Raw genomic sequence first — 16,789 nt, forward strand, 5'->3', positions numbered from 1 at the left:
AGCCTTGTGAGGATGAATGTCCCATCTCATTAGTCCCAAGCAGACACCAGGATTGGAGAGGCCACTTTGTTGAAGAACCTTGCTGGACTTCTCTGAGCCTCCAATGACATCTTTCTCTTCCAAGTTGTGGTTACACTCCTCTTAGGGATGGGCTGTTTAATGTGTAAGCTCATTAGGTCACCCGGGAGAACATGTGGGGGTTTAGGTCACACACTATATCCCTCAAAGAGGTGGTAGACAGGAACATTTGAGCTGTGACAAAAATAGAAGAGGGCAAAGGAATTCAAAAGCATGAGGTTGAGGGTAGGTATATAAATGTTATACATGTTGAGTAGCATGCTAATAAGTAAAAAATGGAAGCTGTATTCCTGGATAGAGTCCACAAGGTTTTGTGGCTGAGGTATGGGAAATACAGAGGTGGAAGGAAAAATGGAAAGGAAAATTAGGAGTTTAAATACATACAGCTTAGATTCTGAAGGGGGTAAGGAAGCCTTGAGAAAGAATGGAAGAGGGGAGGAGGAACTATCTCACTTGGCTGATGTTTAGAAAAAAGGGAAGTTCCATATGCCATCCTCCAAGGAGATACCAGTTTGCATGGTTATGGATTCCCTGTACCCTAAATGTGATAGCTTTCTGACATTATTGCCCACTTGGCAGATTTCCCCCAAGTTGACTCTGGGCAACTAGCATGGATCGGCACTTTAGCAGAGAGGAAACACAAAATCTTTCCTTTTTAGAAAATTTTCAACTCTATTGAGCTGCAATTTATATACAATAAGATTTACCTATTTTAAGTGTATCATTGGATGACTTTTAGTAATTGTATAAAGTCATGTACCCACCACTATAATCAAGTTACAGAACAGTTCCATGACCCTAAGGAAGTTCCTTGTGCCCTTTATACTCTTCCAAGACTCCTGGTCTGAAGCATGCACTGATTGGCTTTCTGTCACTGTGCTCTTTTGTGTTTGACAGTTTTACTTAGCAAAATATTTTTTGAGATTCATCCACCTTGTTGGGTCTCTCGGTGGTTTTTTGTTTTTAATTGTACTGTTCATCTCTTTATTAGTTGATGCACATTTGAATTTTTTCCAGTTTGAGATTATTATGAATAATCCTGCTATGAACTTTTGAATGTATGTCTTTTCTGGATATATATTTTTATTTCTTTTGGGTAGATACCTAGAAGTGGAATTTCTGGGTTGTATGTTAAACACATGTTTAATTTTTATTTATATATATTTATTGTGTATATATGATTATATACTTATTTTAAAATCAAATGGCAAGACTATATATATCTGTGCATATATATAAAGAGAGATGTGTATGAGTGTATGTGTGTATATATACGTATATACACACATGTAGTCTTGCCATACTATTTTGGTCACAAAAATACTGGTTACAAAAATACATACTGATTACAACCACTTTGGATTCCCACCAGCAGTTTCTATGAGAGATCCTATGCTCCACATCTTAGCCAAGATGTGATATTGTCAGTCTTTTTAACATTAGCCATTTGAGTAGGTGTATAGTGATGTGTCATTGTGGTTCCAATTCACATTTTCCTTATGAGTAATGATACTGAGTATCTTTTCATGTGTTTATTGGCCATTCACATACTTTTTTTGTCAGGTGTCTGCTCAGACATTTTGCCAATTTTTAATTGGATTATTTGTCTTTGAGTAATAGGAAATATTTATATACTCTGGATACGTGTCAGATATATACATATATATATATATTTGCAGGTGTTTTCAGGTGTTTATTCTTGTCTGTGGCTTGCCTTTTTATTTTCTTAATGCTAACTTTTGAATAGCAGAAGTTTTAAAAAATTTTTGTGATTATTTATTTTTAAAGATTTATTTATTAAAATATTTTATTTATTTATTCATGACAGACACACACACAGAGAGAGGCAGAGACATAGGCAGAGGGAGAAGCAGGCTCCTAGCAGGGAGCCTGATGCGGGACTCAATCCTAGGACCCCGGGATCCCTACCTGAGCCAAAGGCAGACACTCAACTACTAAGCCACCCACGCGTCCCAGATTTGTTTATTTGAGACAGAGAGCATGAGCAATGGGAGGGGCAGAGGGAAAGGGAGAGAGAGAATCCCCAGCGTACTCCCCACAAAACGCAGGGCCTGACATGGGGCTCAGTCCCACAACCCCAGGATCATGACCTGAGCTAAAATCAAGAGTCAGCTACTGAACTGACTGAGCTGCTCAGGCACTGCTTATTTATCATTTTTAAGTAAACTCTACCCCCCATGTGGGGCTTGAACTCACGATCCCAACATCAAGAGTTGCATGCTCTACCAACTGAGCTAGCTAACAATTTTAAATTTTGATGAAGTCCGATTTGTCCATTTTTTCCTTTTATGGTCTATGTTTTTTTTTTTTAATTTATTTATGATAGTCACAGAGAGAGAGAGAGAGAGAGGCAGAGACACAGGCAGAGGGAGAAGCAGGCTCCATGCACCGGGAGCCCGACGTGGGATTCGATCCCGGGTCTCCAGGATCGCGCCCTGGGCCAAAGGCAGGCGCCAAACCGGTGCGCCACCCAGGGATCCCTGGTCTATGTTTTATGTCCTAAAAAATCTTTGCTTACTGTAAAGTCTCAAATTTGTCTCCTATTTTTTCTTCTAGAAGTTTCATACTTTGGGTTCATACATTTAGGTTTATGTATGAAGTATTCTGAGTTAATGGTTTTTGCTGGATAAAAGGTTGAGGTTGATTTTTCCCCCCAAATGAGTACTGAGTTGTTCAGCAGCATTTGTTTCAAAAACTGTCCTTGTTTTTTATTTCCTTTTGTTTTTCTTGTGTTTTCTCTCTATACTTGTACTTTTATGAGCTAAGGGTCTGTTGTCTCCATCTGCTAACAACCCTCTAAATTGTAAGTGAAAATGCTATCATTGCTTGAGAAATGGTACTTCATTGTAAAGAAAATCAACAATTACATTTAACCGTGGTATTAGTAAAGTTTTATGGGCGTGGAATTCATGCTACCATATTCTCTGTGGTTTGTTAGGTCCTTGGAACTTTAGAAAGATGAAAAAAATCTGAGGTTTAAGTAACAGAATTTGAAAGATGTTGAAAAGTCTTTATCAGTTCCAGGGCATGGGGTCCGACTCCAACTAAGCACCTGAGTGAGACCCCTGTAGCTGGATGGAGCAGGACAGAAAAAAGGGTGTATATATAATTTGGGATTTAAGTTTTCCTGAGAAGGGGGGTGCCTGGCTGGCTCAGTTGGTGGAGCATGTGACTCTTGATCTCAGGGTTGTGAATTCAAGCCCCATGTTGGGTATAGAGATCAGTTAAAAATAAAATCTTAAGAAAATAATTTTTCCTAAGGGAACAGCTAAAAGATAGTTCATTGGTGCTGTTATTTTTCTTTTTTCTTTAAGATTTTATTTATTTATTTGGGAGAGGGAGAGGGAGAGGCAGGGAAAGAGAGAGAGAGGGTGTGGGAGGAGCAGAGGAAGAGGGAGAGGAACAAGTAGACTGCACTGAACACAGAGCCCCACATGGGGCTCAATCTCACGACCCTGAGATCATGACCTGAGCTGAAACCAAGGGTCGGATGCTCAACCAACTGAACTATCCAGGTGCCCCGGTGCTTTTAATTTCTCAGGGAGTAGAAGACAGATTTGGAAAAAGTATTATAAAATTTATTTTTCAGGGATCCCTGGGTGGCTCAACGGTTTGGTGCCTGCCTTCCAACCAGGGCGTGATCCTGGAGGCCCAGGATCGAGTCCCACATCGGGCTCCGTGCATGGAGCCTGCTTCTCCCTCTGCCTGTGTCTCTGCCTCTCTCTCTGTCTCTCTCTGTCTCTCATGAATAAATAAGTAAAACCTTTAAAAAAAAGTTTATTTTTCATATGTAATGGTAAATCTGGTATATTTTCAAATACCATGAATATTATCCAGTGTGTATTGGTCTGATCTAATTTCTTAGTCATTGACTATAAATATGCTTCTATGTATACACACACTCAAACACACACTCACACACACACAAACACACATGCTCACTCAGAACCACAGTTAAACTCACTGTCATCCTTAACCCATTTTTTTGCAAAAGATGGTAAATAACTGGCTATCCAATAAGGGGACTGCTTCAATAAGTTATAGTATATTTAGGGATCCCTGGGTGGTGCAGCGGTTTGGCGCCTGCCTTTGACCCAGGGCGCGATCCTGGAGACCCGGGATCGAATCCCACATTGGGCTCCTGGTGCATGGAGCCTGCTTCTCCCTCTGCCTGTGTCTCTGCATCTCTCTCTTTCTCTCTCTCTCTCTCTCTCTGTGTGACTATCATAAATAAATAAAAAATTTTAAAAAAATAAAAAAAAGTTATAGTATATTCAGTAGTCATATAATAGAATATTATACAGATATCAAATAGACTGTACTAATATAGAAGTTTACCTATGCACATATGTATATATTAAATGCTTATATGTATCTCTGCATCTACTGAAATAAAAGCAGTTGTAAAGCTTTTTGTACAAAGGTCACTATGGCATTATTTGTAAATGATAAATGTAAAAATATAGTAATAAAAGTGTCCACAAATGGGAGGCTGATTAAATAACTATGGTATACTCATACATGGGGATATCATGCTGATGTTAAAAAGAATGAAGTAGAGGGGCACCTGGGTGGCTCAGTTGGTTAAGCATTCAACTCTTGATTTTGGCTCAGGTCATGATCTCAGGGTCGTGGGGACGGGCCTTGCATTGGCTCCATGTTCTGCTTGTCCTTCTCCCTGTGTTCCTGCTCCTGTGCTCTCTCGCTCTCTCTTAAATAAATAAGTAAATAAGTAAATAAATAAATAAATAAAGTAAAAAAAAAAAAAAAGGAATGAAGTAGACCTACATGTTATGTTTGGGATCATCTCCAAAAAATACTAATATGTGAAAAAAAGAAGTGAGGAACAGGTTAATGTGAAAAGTATGCACCTAGCTGTATGTGTGCGTGTGTGTTGCTTAATCTGAAAATATATATTAAAAATGTTTAAAAATGCTTGATTTTGGCAAGGAAGATATGGTGTCTAAAATTGAGGGAGACTTACTTTCCTGTATATAGCATTTTTTCTATTTGAATTTTGTAACCATGTGCACATCTTACCTTTTTCAATGAAAAATGCCTTCTCAGTATCTATTACCTAGAATTGAGATCTATTTTTATACTGTGTTGGGAGTTTGAATTTGGGAGATGGAAATGAATCATTTCCCTATCTTTGACCCTAACCATGTAGCTAACCTTTCACCAATCTTCTGATTCTTGATTTGAGGGAATACAGGGTAACATAAGGGAGTGGAAGGGCAAAAAAAAAAAAAAAAAACCAACAGAATACAGAGTTAGGAATAGCATCCACGGCTGACTTGGAAGTTAAGGATATGTGAAAATTAATAAAGGAAACCTCACTAAAATGAAATTAGGAGGCCAGAAGGGGGAGCTCTCAGGCCCTACCATTAGTTATCAATTGCAGACCCCACAGAAAGACATACCTTGGAAGTAGATACTCCTTTAGCTCCAACTTTGACTACCCTGGTTAGGAGGAAGAAAGGTTTTCACCTCTCCTAGCAACAGCCCAGCAAATAAGAAATTGTCACAGTTCAGCCAATGAGAAGCCACTATACGTTACAAATTTACACCAATGGACTTTTTTTTTTTTAAGATTTAATTTATTTATTCATGAGACACACACACACACACACACACAGAGGGAGAGAGAGAGAGAGAGAGAGAGAGAGAGAAGCAGAGACACAGGCAGAGGGAGGAGCAGGCTCCATGCAGGGAGCCGGACATGGGACTCGATCCCAGGTCTCCAGGTCTCCAGGTCTCCAGGATCACACCCTAGACTGAAGACAGCGCTAAACCGCTGAGACACCAGGGCTGCCCACCAATGGACTTTTTTTATTTATAAGAGCCTTCCCAACTACCCCCTTTTCTCAGTAAGAGAGCTTTCTTCTTTGTTCTCTGGACTTGCCTTGTTTTTGCAGTTCTCTGCTATTCCTGAATAAACCCATTTTTGCTGGTAAAATAGCTGACAGCTTTATTTTTGAGGTTAATAGGTACTACAAGTCGATCCAAAGCACCTAGTAATTCCAGACTAATAATATGCAACATGCTAAACCATTCATCCTCACCTATCTTTGGAGACCCCCAAGAATATTGGGTGTAATTTAGCTTGGTGGCTATTGAACCTTGCCTTAATCAGAATTAAAATATCCTCTGTTTTTATCATAGTTATAACCTAAATACAGTTTTTAAAAATTTGAACAGTATAGAAGAGAAAGAAAACTTTTATGTTTAATAGCTAGTTTCCAGCCTCCAGAGGTAACCACTCTATTTCTAGTTGAGTTTTTAGTTTTTCTGATGATTAATACTACTACTCTAAATAAAATGTTTCTATTTCTATTTCTTATTCAATTTTAGACAGTATTTTTGACTCTCAAGAAAGATGAAGGAGGGGATCCCTGGGTGGCGCAGCGGTTTAGCGCCCGCCTTTGGCCCAGGGTGCGATCCTGGAGACCCGGGATTGAATCCCACGTCAGGCTCCCGGTGCATGGAGCCTGCTTCTCCTTCTGCCTATGTCTCTGCCTCTCTCTCTGTGTGTGTGACTATCATAAGGAAAGAAAGAAAGAAAGAAAGAAAGAAAGAAAGAAAGAAAGAAAGAAAGAAAGAAAGAAAGATGAAGGATTTAGCATACTTACTCCACTTCCTTTATCTACTTCTGATTTTCCCAAAATTTTATTAGTTATATTTTTATGATATTCAGGACATTTTAGTAGTTACTTTTATAACTTTAAATACTATACTTTAATTTTTAATTTTGGATCCATTAATTCTAGACAATATTAATCAACACTCATTTCAGACACTTTCCTACACTCTCGCTCCTCCCACTGCTTCTGATTTCTATAATATTATGTGTATATTGTTAAGCTTAGAACAACTACTGCCAAAAAAACCAAAACCAAACCAAACCAAACCAAAACAAAAACAAACAAATAAAAAGAACAACTACTGCCTAGGTTCAAATCTCAGCTCCACCACTTGTTTTCTATGTAATCTTAGGTGTAAATTATTGAATGTCTCTGTGCCCTCAGTTTCCTCAACTGTCAACTGGAGATGATAATAGTAGTATCTACTTCATTTGGTTACTATAAGATTAAATTTCACTTAAATTGAAATAAATATTTCAAAGTACTTAAAGTAGCATTTGGTACATAGTAAGTGCTTTTTAAATGTTAAGCTAGACAATAAAACAGCACAATTAAAAGTAAAATGAAATGTCTTTTTACAACTCAAATTAAATCTTCAGTATGGGCCCCCGGGTGGCTCAGTTAGTGAAGTGTCTGCCTTCAGCTCAGGTCATGATCCCAGGGATCAAGCCCCACATTGGGCTCCCTGCTCAGTGGGGTGCCTGCTTCTCCCTCTCCTGTTCCCCCTGCTCTTGTTCTTTTTCCTCTCTCTGGCAAATAAATACATTTTTAAATTTTTAAAAATCTTTTAAAAAAATCCTCAGTATGCTTTATCTATAGCTTGATTTAAAAAAATATAACTAAAATGCAAAAGACATGAAGAGACATTTCACCAAGGAGGATATATAGGTAGCAAGCATATGAGAATATGTTCAATATAATGAGTTTCACAGAAACATAAATGAAAACCACAATGAGATATTACTATATGTCAGAAGAACTAAAATTAGTGAGAATAACGAATGCTGGTGAAATGTGGTGAAACTTGATCATTCATACATTGCTGGTGGAAGAGTCAAATGGTACAGCCATTCTGGAAAGAGTTTGGCAGTTTCTTTAAAAAACTAAATATGCAAGCACTATACAACCCAGCAATTGTACTGCTGGGCACTTATCCCAAAAAAAATGAAGCTTGAAGTTCATGCAAAAATCTGTACACAAATGTTCAGAGCAGCTTCATTAATAATAGCTTTATTCACCAACTGGAAACAACCCAGATGTCCTTCAACAGGTGAATGGTTAAAGAACGTGTGGTACAGCCATATGAAGAAATACTACTCCGCAATATAAAGGAAGGAACTATTGATATAGGCAACAACCTGAATGGATCACTAGAGAATCATGTTGAGTGGAAAAAGCCAATCCCAAAAGGTTGCATTTATAATATAAATGATATTATAAATGATCACATTTATATTATTTGCATACATTCTTGAAATCATAAAATTATAGAAATGGAACAGTTTATTGGTTACCATGGCTCAAGGAGGGGAAGGGATGGGAGGGAAGAGAGTGTGACTATACACAACAACATGTGTTCTGCATCTTGATTGTATCAATGTCAATATTCTGATTGTGATACTGTTTTACGCTTTTGCAAGATGCTGTTGGGGGAAACTGAGTAAAGGATACACTGTATCTCTATTATTTCTCACAACTGCATGCGAATCTTTACTTCAAAATAAGAAGTTTAAAGAACCAGAGCAACAGCTTTCCCAATATTAACTTCCATGTAAATATTATTCACAGCAGGACCAAGTAATATGTTTAGACCTACAGAGAAAATAAATGTAATCATATGGCTGTAAAACAACGCTGTGGGTAGGAGAACATTTCAGGTGTCAAAGTCAAATGGATTATCTTTTCTTACACTCCTTCAATAGCTCAAATGATGCCACATTTTAGCACGTTTCCTATTAGAACTAGAATCATCATACAGCTTTTTGTTCTCCTTAGAGTTTCTAATTGAATTCCATTGTCAATCAAAAGCACACAGAAACAGCTTCTGGTTTCTTAGTGATATAGGTTGATTATAGAATTTGCATCCATCTTAAGGATATTCTTTACTGAACCCTTTGACTTCTTGTTCTAATTACGACCTAATGCTTTCTTGGTCAGTTTAGCAGTTGTCATCTTGGGATTTCTTTTATTGCTTTAAAATACAAATTCCCAGGCAGCAGCACAGACCTATTTAATTGGAGTTTCTTTTGGTGAGGTACATCTGGGATATGTGCATTTTTTAAAAAACTACCCCCCAGACGATTTTGCTGATCAGATTTGAGAATTCCTCTAGCTAATCCTTAGAGTCCTATAACTAATATTAGTAGTAGTAATAATAGATACTGTTTTTTTTTGAGGATTTGCTATGTTCTAGGCATTGTTTTGAGAGTCCATGCATGGTCTTATGTAATCTTTACACAAACCTGTGAAGTAGCAGCTATTATTATCCCTGTTTTAGAGACAACTCAGTATCAGAGAAGTTAAATCACACCACTTCCAAGCTCCAGAGCCAGGATTAGAACCCAGGTTTGTCTGGCAATAAAATTTTGGATTTTAACCAACAGACTATGTTAATTTCAAAATGGGTAGACTCAGCCTCATGGAAAACATCTAGAGGTAAAGTGACTTGGTGTTAGAGCACAGGTAAAAGGACTGTGTATTGTCAACTAATTCTACAGCTAAAACCTGGCATCTTTTAATCATTTAAATCATCAATTAAGTAAGGTCATTCTTGTGAGATACCATAAGTATGAATAATGGACTATGGATCAAATGGGAAGCCCTTAGCAATTTCTTTTGAACTCTGATTATTTTGGATGGTATAGAAACAATTCACAAACCTTACCAATAAAAATCTTAAAAGTTTTCCCAAGTAAGCATCTTTAACAAAGGTTGCATCTATGGGTTATCTATGACTTTCTCCCCACATTTTCTCGGGCTCCCATTTAGATGGATAATTAGGGCTAGCTGTACTAATTTCTGAGCATTTGAAGTGGAATGCTTAATTTAATAGGAGAAATAAGAATAGCCTCCAAATGGCTTGATCGCTTGGTAGCTAAATACTTGGAATCATATATTTTATTCATTATTTATTTATTTATTTATTTATTTATTTATTATTTTACAAATACCAAATATGACTCAAAACTATTCACATTTCAGAAGCATGCCCTAGTAGCTCTTATTCTGATATGGATTGATCTCCAAGATCTCTCAGGTTAAAAAACAAAATAGTATGTGTAGTATGCCACCATTTATATAAAAAAGAGAGGGGCACATATTTATATTTGGTGATAAATACATTAAAATCTCTAAAAGGATACATAAGAAGAAAACAAAAGAACCATGCCCTAGTAATGGGCACAGAAATCATGTTTAAAATCTAAATTTAAATTGTTAACGAAATGTGCAAAACCACTACACACACACATAATGGAATAGTGAATTTTGTGCTACATTAGACCACTGTCTGCTTTCATACTGTATTGGTTGTTTTCTTCTGTAATTTAAAAACCCAAACCAACTCTGCTAATTAAGCTCTCCCTGGCCAGGAGCTCACTTGGATCCCTGACAGTCCCTAGTTAAAGCTTAGTTTGTAGTTTTTGACAGCAAACCAAGACCCTCTTGTTTGCTTCAGGAAAACTGGCTGGTCGTAGTCCCTGGCGTTATTTTAGCGGTACCCTCATTCCAACAAGTTACCAATCCTCTTGACCATGACTTAGAATTGTGCCAGATTTTTCTTGGTGTTTGTTTGTTTGTTTGAGACAGGTAGTAGAAGTCGTAATGAAATTATTGTTAGCTTGCTTTTAGTTTATGATAAATTATCTCGAAAACAGGAAATAAGGTGGTATATTGTGATGATAAAGCAAGGGTAAAAGCAACTAAATCAAATTTACTTGAACCAATACATATATTTTTGGCATATATCTTAATTCTTCCATTTATTACTTCTTAATTAGTCCACAACTCAGAAGGTGAAAAACCACCACAGGCAAGTGACATTTTATGAAATGAATTGCTTAAAATGTGCTTTCTGTGATACTGGCACTGCATGTGAATAGTATCTAGTATTCTTGTATCACAATTTTACTTATTTTGGTTGGCATGTTTGGAAATAGGCAAAAGTCTGAGTGAGAAAATATTAGTACTTTTATTATTAAATGCACCTCATCTCCCTTTATGTGACTCCTCACCAAAAAAGAAATGGCCTAAGAATTTTCACCTGCCTGATATGACGTTTGTCAGAAGTCTTATAGGACTTTGATTTCATAGGTATATTACCCAAAGTAACTAATTTTTATAACCCATGTCCCTTAAGGAGCCCAAAACTAAGCTCAAAGGGAAACCACAAACCTTGCAAAAACTATAGAAAGATTCCTTCTTTCCCCTCTATGGTCTCCTGGTGTCACTTAACTAAAACTCCTCAGTCTGTGACCTTGAGAAACGTAGAGACTAAATAGGAGGAGTAGAGTATTGAAGGTCATTCCATCCACCACTACCCAAAAAGGGGAGCAAAAATTCATCATAACAGGTAAGTATCTTTATAATTATGGCAGATGGTGATTGAAGCAAAGGCAATTCAAAAGGAGAGACACGAGAAAGCAATAATTTTGAATGTTTGACATTTGTTTTGAAACTACCTTACTACCCTATACCCTTTACCATCTGTCTGTTATCCCTCCCAACACCCACCTCTGTCTTCCCACAGGGCTCCATTGTCTGCAGTTCCTGTTTCTCAGGGGCGGAGCTGTGGGAGGCAGCCATGGGTGCCATAATAGGCACCTGCGGCCAGCACAATGGGCTGTGGGTGCTTGTGGGAGAGACAGATTGATGTATTGTGCATGGGGGAGGAGGGCTGTCACTTGAATCCATGTGAACCCAGGCTTTAGGGGCAAGGGAGATTGACAGCTTTTGTAGGTTGCATTTCTTTTTCAAAGCTTGGCTTTAATAGACAGTAAGTTTGGGGCCCCAGGCTTTCACTCCCATAATTCTAACAGGGCAATCACGAGCATTCAGCATTTCTTTTTACCCCCCTTGTTACGCATTAAATGATTTCAGTAAAGGAATGTGCAGCATTAATTAGAATTTGTTAGCAGATACCAAGGGGAAAAGTTTCTTCACAACAACTATAGGAGGTGTCATTTGTACAAAGACTTTTTTGTTTTCTTTCCCCATTACATTATCACTGCAATATGTAAGGTAGTGATTCTTTTCATTTAAATTAAGTGGAAAGCTACTAAATCTTGTTTTATTCTCCAAAAAGAATAAGGTCCTTAACACTTATCTTTTAACTTCTTTCATTTCCTAAGGTTGGTGTTTACTTTTGCTTTCAATCCGACCCATTTACTGATCTGTGTGGTTGTGTATCCAGTTTTGTGTACCATTTAGCTCTGACAATTACAGGCAGCCCACTACTGATATATAAGGATTGTTTCAGGTGAAAATAGCTACCAGTCATACTGAAAAGCATTGACACACTGGGGCCCTTTTTTGGTAATGGGACACTGAGAAATGGCAAAAATTAGATTCCCCTAAGTTTGTGTCCTAACTTATTTTCTAAAACTGTTTTTCCCTAGTTGATATTTAACCTTCGCTATGACATCAAATTTATGGAAGAATGGGGCAGCGGCCAAGGAGTATTTTTTCCCAAAGAAAACTCATTCCTAAACCATGTCAGCACAGTATTTTTAAACATCCAAAGTCCCCCCCCCACCAACTCAAACACACACACACACACACACACACACACACACACACAGAGCATCGTTTTCTTACAGCTAGTTAAAATGATCTTAGGGTTCTTTTTTGGTTGTATTTTGTTACTATTATCTATTCTGATTTTTATTCCTGACATGGAAAAAATATGGGAACAAAATTAATCTCAGATAGGATATCTTGTAAATGTACTCTTTGCCATCGAAGAACTGATAAAACGTCAAAAAATCTTGGTGCAATTTTCCTAACATCTCTCTCGTATAAAATCATTTTCTTTGTAGAAGGAGTTGGAGGCTAATTGAATTAGAATTTTCCCCATTCATTGTTTTATTTAAATGTGTTAAGGGCAATAGTGAAAAATATTAGAAGTCTACCATTATTTCTCAGAAAGAACATATTCCCACACAGTTGTCTGGCTCTGTCTATTATAATAATTTGGTGCAATGGTTTTAAAAGTAGTGGGGTGATAATAATTAGGGTGTGCGACACAGAAATTTCAATGCTGGATTCAACATTTCACCATGCAGGGCATGAAAATTGCCGACTGGGGCTAGTCAGCTCTAAGTACTAATTAACTAATTAATCAGGTGCTGAGACCAACTGAATGGAGGATACCAGCCAGACAACTCAAGCCCAAGCAGAGGGTTGTGCTCTTTCAAAGACAGTGCAGTCTTTCTTCTTGGTTTTTAACCCAATCAGAAATGAGGGGAGAAAATAGGATATGGTGTCCTACTGTCAGTCATTTCAGTCCAAGGTCTTTACTTAGAGAAAATGAAATAAAAACATGTGCCTCTGATGATAACTGTGAGGCAGCGTGTGCAGAACAACCTCCAAAGCTCTGGCAAACTCAGTATCTCCTTGGCCATGAACTATTTTGGGGCTGGTATATGTGGGTGTGTGGGGGAGGAGGGGGATCTGCCTTCTTGGGAGTTTTCTACAATATATTTTTTTAACATCGGAGACTGAGAAATGGATTTCTCCTTTTGGGCTGATGTTAGGTCTTTTGCCTCATCCCTCGTTTATGTAAATGAGAAGAGTCCAATTACACATATGGAAAAAGGGTTTAATGAATCGTGAAAAAGCCTGGTTTGCAGAGAAAGGGCACAATCCCCTCTTCTTCTTCTTCTTCTCTTTTATATTTAACTTAGAAACATGTATTTCTTTTTAGGAAGATGATAAAGCTTAATGATTAGATCATTTTATTTTATATACTAATTTTCATATTTGGGAATTCTTAAACATATTTTGCTAGTAGATTCAGCTTCCTGTATAAGGCTCTATGGATACCTAGCAAACATGGTCAACAACAAAAACTGTGAAATTCTAACTTTCTTCCTAATTAAAAAAAAAATATTACATGTTAGTTCCTCCCATTTTTGATGTTATTCTTAGCTCAGTGATAATGTTTTTTTTCTCTTAACAGTTTGCTTTGGAACTGTGTGCACTAAAAAAGAACTGCATCATTATAAGAGGGTTGTTAATGAACCCAAGGAAAAGACTTTAGTATCACATAGGTTTAGCTTAATTTTGGATTTATTATGATGTATTACTTAACTATCATTTTTTGGGTGTTGAGTTAGGTAAGATTTTTTTCTTTTCTTTTTTTTTTTTTGTCCTAAAAGGCAGTGAATTTTTACAATAGAGCAGAGAATACGGTGTTTGGGATTTCATTTTCCTATTTTCTCTCTCCTTACTTCTTCATCTTAGAATTTTCAGTAGTTGAAAGGAGACCAAAGAGAACCCCCAACCCATTTTTTTTAAGACACCAAAACGTTACAGGAATCCTGGGGGGGGGGGGGGATCAGTACCATTTCTGATGTGACTCTTAGGATTTGGTTAAGCATGCAAGCAGCCCAGAAGAGGTGCTTTGCAGCGACAGCAGGAAAGTTCTACATCATGGCTCTAAGTGCTTTCCAGGGACTTAATTCAACAACCTCATTTGGCACTTGAGGAAACTGAGGCCCAGGAAGCGGGGGTGGGGGGCAGAGTTGTATTTTTTTCTTGTACAAAATACTGCGTCGAGCAGCGGGCGGCCCTCTTCGTGGGTACGTCCTGTGTAGGGGCATTGCTGGGACTCAGGGTGCCTGCCTATTCACGGGGGCCGGGATCTTCCCCGTCTGCCCCCACCGCAGCCCACCCCACCCCTCGGCCTTCCCGGATCGGCGCCCTGGATGTGATCGACACCATGAAGTTGCCCCATAATCCTCTCTGGCAACATAGGATGTAAAATTTGATCAGCTCATTGGATGAAGCCGACAAGTCTCCAAAATGTGTGAAAAGGGGGCCAAGAGTAGGCAAGCGCCGCGTTGAGGCAGCGCTGCGGCCGGTCCCCCTGCGAGCTCCTGGTGCGGCAGCCGCGGCGGGGCGGGGGCTGGGACCGGGCGGCGGCGGCGGCCGAGGCGGCGGCGGCGGCGGCTGTAGGGAGGCCGCGGCGCCCTGGGGGGGCCCTCGGAGCGGACCGCGGGGCCGGAAGGGGGCAGCAAGGCGGCGCCGGCGGCTGCGGAGTCCTCCGCCGCGTAGCTGGGGGCCGGGCCGGGCGGGGCGGGGCGGGGCGTGCACCGGGGCCGCGGGCGGCGCGCGCCGGAACAGTTGGCCTCAGGGCCCCGCCGCCCGCGCGACCGCCCGCCGGCGCACGCGGAGGAGGCGGCGGCGGCGGCCGCAGGAGGAGGAGGGGAGCCCGGAGCAGGAGGTGAGGCGGAGGTGCAGGAGCAAGAGGCGGCGGCGGCGGCGGCGGCGGCGAGCGGCGAGGATGGAGGAGCCGCCGAAGGAGGGCGAGGCCGAGGTCGCCGAGCAGTGGTTCTCCAAGTGGGAGCGCCAGTGCCTGGCCGAGGCCGAGCAGCAGGAGCAGCTGGCCCCCGAGCTGCGGGAGGAGGCGAGCGCCGAGGCGGCGGGGCTCCGGAGCGAGCAGCAGAAGCTGTGGCACCTCTTCCAGATCTCGGCCACCGCCGTGGCCCAGCTCTACAAGGATGCTGGGTGCCAACAGCCAGAACTGTCCATGTGGGACCCCTTCCAGAATGCGGCCATGGCCGTGACCAGTCTGTACAAAGAGAGCGGGGACGCCCACCAACGAAGTTTTGACCTGGGCGTCCAGGTTGGCTACCAGCGGCGCATCCGGGATGTCCTGGAGTGGGCGAAGCAGGGCCGCAGCACCATTCTCCGCGAAGACCTGATCAGCTTCCTGTGTGGCAAAGCGCCCCCCGCGCCTCCCCCGCCGCGCGCCCCGCGGACGCCCCCGAAGCCGCCCGCCGCGGCCGCCGGCCAGGCCGCGGCCCCCGAGTCCGGCTCGGCCGTGGACGTCGACCTGCAGCCGTTCCACGAGGCCATCGCCGTGCATGGCCTGAGCGGAGCCATGGCGAGCATCAGCGTGAGGTCCGGCGCCCCCGGCTCCCCGCCCCAGGCCAGCGGCGTCGCGGGCGCTGTGCCCGGCGGCGGGCGCCGGAAAAGTCCCTTCCTCGACGACGACTCGAGCCCCTTGACCTCCGAAGAGCAGGCCCCGCGCCCGGACAGCGGGGGGACCCGCAAGCGCACCTCGGCCCGGTGCGGTGACAGTGTCACAGACTCCCCAACCGCCAAGCGCAACCGGATGCTCTGAAGCACGCGGCGCGGGCCGCCGGCCGCCATGACAGGGGGAGCAGCCCGGCCGCCGCGTGAGGATGCGCCGCACCGCCTCGTCCTTCCAGAGCCTCACAGAGCTTTCTGTCACGTTTGCCTACCGAGACTTTTAAGGTGTCCGACAAGAGCCCACGTATGACTCTGACTTTCCCCGAAACATGATCCCAGCAGCGAACAAGCATCGTGTAGTAGTTAGCAAGATCAGGACAAGCGGACGGATCTGCTCAAAGCGGGAGCCTGGTTGATCTTGTTCACAGCCCTATTCCTTAGCACCTAGCACACGTGCTGGTGCCCAATAAATGTTTGTTGAATGAATAAATGTGACCTTCTTTAAACGTCTTGAACGGGAAGGACTAACAGGTGTTTGACTTGGTTATAGGATACTTTCCTCCTCTGTTATTTGATTCTATGCTTTAACCATTTTTGCCAGTTACATTTGATCGAAATGTGAAGCTTGGAGTTGCTATTTTCCCTCCACTTTGCCATGCACCTAATTTGTACAGAGTATGCGAGGGACGCACATGAGGCAGTGTGGTTTTTTTTTTTTTTTTTTTTTGGTAGCTGCTTATGATGGTGATGATTATGTGATGGTGTCAAGGGCTGCTGTGATGGTTGGGCAGGGAATACTTGATACGGAATCAATTCAGTGCTCTTGACAAAAATTAGGCCAACAATTGAGA

The 16,789-nt window shown here is 41.3% G+C and overlaps 1 protein-coding gene and 1 long non-coding RNA gene across 8 annotated transcripts in view; both read left to right on the plus strand.

Moving 5' to 3' along the window:
• The window catches only part of LOC140596308 (uncharacterized), a 248,193-nt gene that overhangs the window by 130,159 nt on the left and 101,245 nt on the right, over nt 1-16,789 (plus strand). The gene's annotated exons all lie outside the window — the stretch shown is intronic.
• On the plus strand, nt 15,012-16,453 carry HAPSTR2 (HUWE1 associated protein modifying stress responses 2). The gene has a single exon (XM_026009080.2). The coding sequence runs from the start codon at nt 15,247-15,249 to the stop codon at nt 16,087-16,089; it is 843 nt and encodes a 280-aa protein (XP_025864865.2). The 5' UTR covers nt 15,012-15,246; the 3' UTR covers nt 16,090-16,453.

Source organism: Vulpes vulpes, chromosome X (assembly GCF_048418805.1).
Source record: "Vulpes vulpes isolate BD-2025 chromosome X, VulVul3, whole genome shotgun sequence".
Taxonomy (NCBI): domain Eukaryota; kingdom Metazoa; phylum Chordata; class Mammalia; order Carnivora; family Canidae; genus Vulpes; species Vulpes vulpes.